Below are 3,646 nucleotides of genomic sequence, written 5' to 3'. Positions count from 1 at the left end.
TGGAAACCATCAGCATTTCCCGAGGCAGCAGGACAAGGTGCTCTGGGGGCACACAGATGGGGCGCGAGGGCTCTGCACTGGTGGGGACTCGGCACTTCATTTGGGACCTTGGGCTCTTCCATATACCTAGACGACAGGTGTGTCGTGACCAAATTAGACACCTAGGAGGCGGTCTGTGGATATTAATTTTTCCTTCCTTCTTTAGGGGAAGGAGGAGACACATTCACACAACTACCTTGTAGCAAATGGACCTGCAGAGATTTAATTGATGTAGAAAATACAGGATTGTCACCAGAGTTGGTTCTAACGCGTAAGCTAGCCCCAAAGCAGAATGAACTAAATAACAAAACGGACTTTTTCCCCCGTGGCAGACTGATGCCTATAAAGTATGGGAGGAGTGAACAGTCTTAGTCCCTGACACACGAGTGGAGGCCTGGCAGAGACTTGGTGTCTATGTAGGAGAGAGGCCAAGGGCGACCGCCTAGCTTTCAAGACAAACCTGGGGCCGTTCTATCTCAACAGCGGGACAGACGTCAGAGTCCATCCCCTCCGCCAATGCCAGGGGGGTCTGGCCCCTGGGGAGGAGTGGCAGGGGTGGAATGGGTCCCCACAACCATCCCCATGGAGGTCCAGGAAGAGAAGACCAGAAGCCATCCCAGCCTTCTCTTAGGGCTTGGTGGCTTCCTGAAAGTGGTGTGCTTATGACCCTGAGATGCTCGTGGGGGGGAGCCTGAGGGAAGGGAGCACCCCTGAGGACAGCCCTATGCCAGCAGAGGGAGGACCAGCGGCAGAGCTTGGGGGTACGGGGAGAGGGGGGAGCTTCCAGCACCCTCTGGCAGGGCTCTGGGCTGGATCCTGAGATGATCAAGAAAGGAGACATTTAAAAAAAACAAGGCCTGGTCCCCGGGTACAGATCTGGGGGGTGGGGGTGAGTGATTGAAGGACCACACAATGCAGGGGCCCCAGCACTGAGTGCTCTGTGGGTCCAGAGAGAGGGCCTGGGCCGGCAACTCTAACACCTCCCCCTCCCCCTGCAGGCGTCCGTGGCGCGATGCCCCCACCAGCGTTGCCTGGCCCACGCTCGCAGCCCGAGAGGTAGGTCTGGGAAGGCAGCGCCCGGGGCAGGCCCCTGCTTCCTCAGAAGGGACGGAGGGCGGCTGCTCGGGCACTCGGGCTGGTGCAGGACAGGTGCGGGGCCTCAGCAGGGCTACAGGCCCAGCTGCCGGAGGCTCGAGGCGGCTGCCGGGAAGAGATGTCTGGCGCCGAGGTGAAGGAAAACGCCACGGCCAGCCAAGCGCCCCCCTCGGGCCCCCAGGACCCAACCCCCAGCCCCGCAGCCCGGCTCAGGGGCCAGCCGAAGGATACAGCTTGGGGTCATCCTTGTAACGTGCCAGCCACTTCCGGTTAGCCTCGATCATGCCCCGGAAGTCAGTGCCGCCCACGTCGGGGATGTGGGGCGGCTGCAGGAGGCAAAGCTGCTCGCTGGGGAGGAGGACAGGACGGTGTGGCGAGGCCCCCGGCCCCCTCTCCCCGGCCCACACCAGCCTGCTTGGGGTGGCTGGGAGGAGGAGCATCAGGTCCCCAAAGAGATGGCGGTGGCCCCTGCCGCCAACTCAAATACCCACGCAGCATCAGCTCCCAGGTGGGCCGTGGGGGGGGCACGGAGGAAGGGAAAGCTAGCAGGTTTAAATAACCGCCCGTCTGTCTGTCCCACTCGGGGCCCCTCTCAGGCCAGATGCTGCGCAGCAGGGCTGAGGGGAGAGAGGCGCCCGGGCAGCGGCCAACCAGCTCAGTGGCAAAGGCAACAGCCACGCTCAAGGGCAGGAGGAGCCTGGGGCAGGAGCAGGGTGCCCACAGGGGCCGGGTTCTCCCTGCAGCTTCCTCACGGGGCCAGGGGAGGCCGGGACCCCGGGAGCCTTACCTGGCGGACACGTACCCCAGCCTGCTCACCAGCGGGGCCGGGCCGGTGCCGAGGAACGGGACTCTGGCTGCAAACGGGAGGAAGCCGTTCAGAAATGGAGCCCAGCCCCTCCCACAAACCCACAGAGACAGGGCAAGTTTCAGTGGTTGGAGGTTAGAGACAGATGACAGACAGCAATTTTCCTATTTAGTTCAAAAACCTAATCTACTTTTCTATTCGGGTGAAGACGGGGGGAAAAGATATCTAACTTTTCACCCAAAGTAACTGTTTGGATGGCTTTTCTCACCCTTCAGCAGGACCAAGAGCCCAGGGGAGGCCGGCTGGGCCGAGGTCTGAGGAGCTTCTAGGAGCTTGCAGTCAGAGGAACATGGGGTCAGGACACACACCCAGGAGCAATCCCTTAACCTGAGTCAGTTTTCCCATCTGAAAAGTGGGGGTAAACGGCCACCACCCCGAGGGTCAGTGGAGGGGCCCCTGCTGCGCGCAGGACGGCGGGTGTCTAGCGCAGTGACAACACGCAGGGCCTCTTGGGCCCCATCAGAGAGGTTCTCGCCAGTCAAGCATCTGCCTTCACTCAGGGTTCAGGCTGCGTCGACAGCTGAGCCTGGAGCCTGCTTCTGAGTCTGTGTGTGTCTCTCCCAAAAATAAAAATGTGTACAAAGCTCCAGGAAATCCGCGTGACCCACCAGGCCTGTGGCTTCGGGGGGCCGACTGCCACGACGGACGGGTGGGGGAGGGGCAGGCAGAGGGAGGCTTACCTGGAAAACGCTTGTGCCACTTCTGCACCAGGAAGTCATCCAGTTTCTGAGCCGCGGAGAGCCCAGGGCTCAGCCCGAGGTCCCAGGCCCAGCGGGTGGGGGGCGGCGGCGGGGCGGTGAGCCCGGCCAGGGCGGTGCTGTGGGGGCCGCGGGGCGGGGTGGAGAGCAAGGGCGTCGGGGGGTCGAGCGCGCCCAGCACGCTGAGGACGGCGTTCAGCTGGCTGCTGATCTGCTGCAGGGAGCTCCTCAAGTAGAAGATCTTGGAGGCAGGGGCGCTGGGGGTCAGGAGGGCTGAAAGGCAGGAACTCGACCTCAGGGCCCGCAGCGCCTGACTGCTGTCCCCTCCCTCTCCACCGCGGGGGACGGGAGAGGCAGGTGTCCCCTGATTCCACCCTGTGGGCCGGCAAACCCCGATGCGGTCACTCGTTCTGAGCATTGCTGAGCACCTGCCCCGGACCCTGGCTCCCAGAGACCTGGCCGCACAGCGCTGAAGGAAGGGGGCTGCTCGGAGGCCCCTAAGCCCCTCCCCTCCCCGCTGACGCCACCACTCACGGTGAGACAGGGGGCAGGACTCAGAACTTGGGCTGCTCATGTCTTCAGTGTCGCTGAGGTCAAAAGTCACCACCTTCTTGGCAGGGGCGCCTCTCAGAACGTCATCTGAGGCCTGAGAGACACAAGCAACAGTGAGCGCTGACCGTGCCCTGTGCATTCCGCCCCTGCACTGTGTTGGGGCATGGGGGCTCTCGGGGACCCTAGGTGCAGGGAGAGGCACACCATCCTGGCTCTCTTGCATCACAGGGGAGGGGGGTAGAGGCTAAAAGTCGCAAGGGCCTGAAACACAGGCCGCCGGGACCACAGCCCCTCCCCCTGGCAAACGCCCCCTTTACCCACACATCTGGCATCCAGGGAAAAGTCGACGAGGCCACTAAGCACCTCCATGCCCGACACCAGCGGTACACTCTCCCCA

At 62.8% G+C, this 3,646-nt stretch overlaps 1 protein-coding gene across 1 annotated transcript in view; it reads right to left on the bottom strand.

Annotated features, from left to right (window-relative positions):
- Positions 1-239: 239 nt before the first annotated feature.
- The window catches only part of CEP164 (centrosomal protein 164), a 61,927-nt gene continuing 58,520 nt past the window's right edge, over positions 240-3,646 (bottom strand). Inside the window, exons 31-35 of the mRNA XM_029915700.1 lie at positions 3,232-3,343; positions 2,680-2,970; positions 1,922-1,988; positions 1,366-1,482; positions 240-1,256 (exon numbers count right to left, since the gene is read on the bottom strand). Of these exons, the coding sequence (XP_029771560.1) occupies positions 1,208-1,256; positions 1,366-1,482; positions 1,922-1,988; positions 2,680-2,970; positions 3,232-3,343 (636 nt within the window). The 3' untranslated portion in view covers positions 240-1,207. The remainder of the gene's footprint in view (positions 1,257-1,365; positions 1,483-1,921; positions 1,989-2,679; positions 2,971-3,231; positions 3,344-3,646) is intronic.

Source organism: Suricata suricatta, chromosome 11 (genome assembly GCF_006229205.1).
Source record: "Suricata suricatta isolate VVHF042 chromosome 11, meerkat_22Aug2017_6uvM2_HiC, whole genome shotgun sequence".
Taxonomy (NCBI): Eukaryota; Metazoa; Chordata; class Mammalia; order Carnivora; family Herpestidae; genus Suricata; species Suricata suricatta.
The sequence above is the reverse complement of the archived record's forward strand: the minus strand, read 5'-3'. Positions and strand labels throughout refer to the sequence as shown.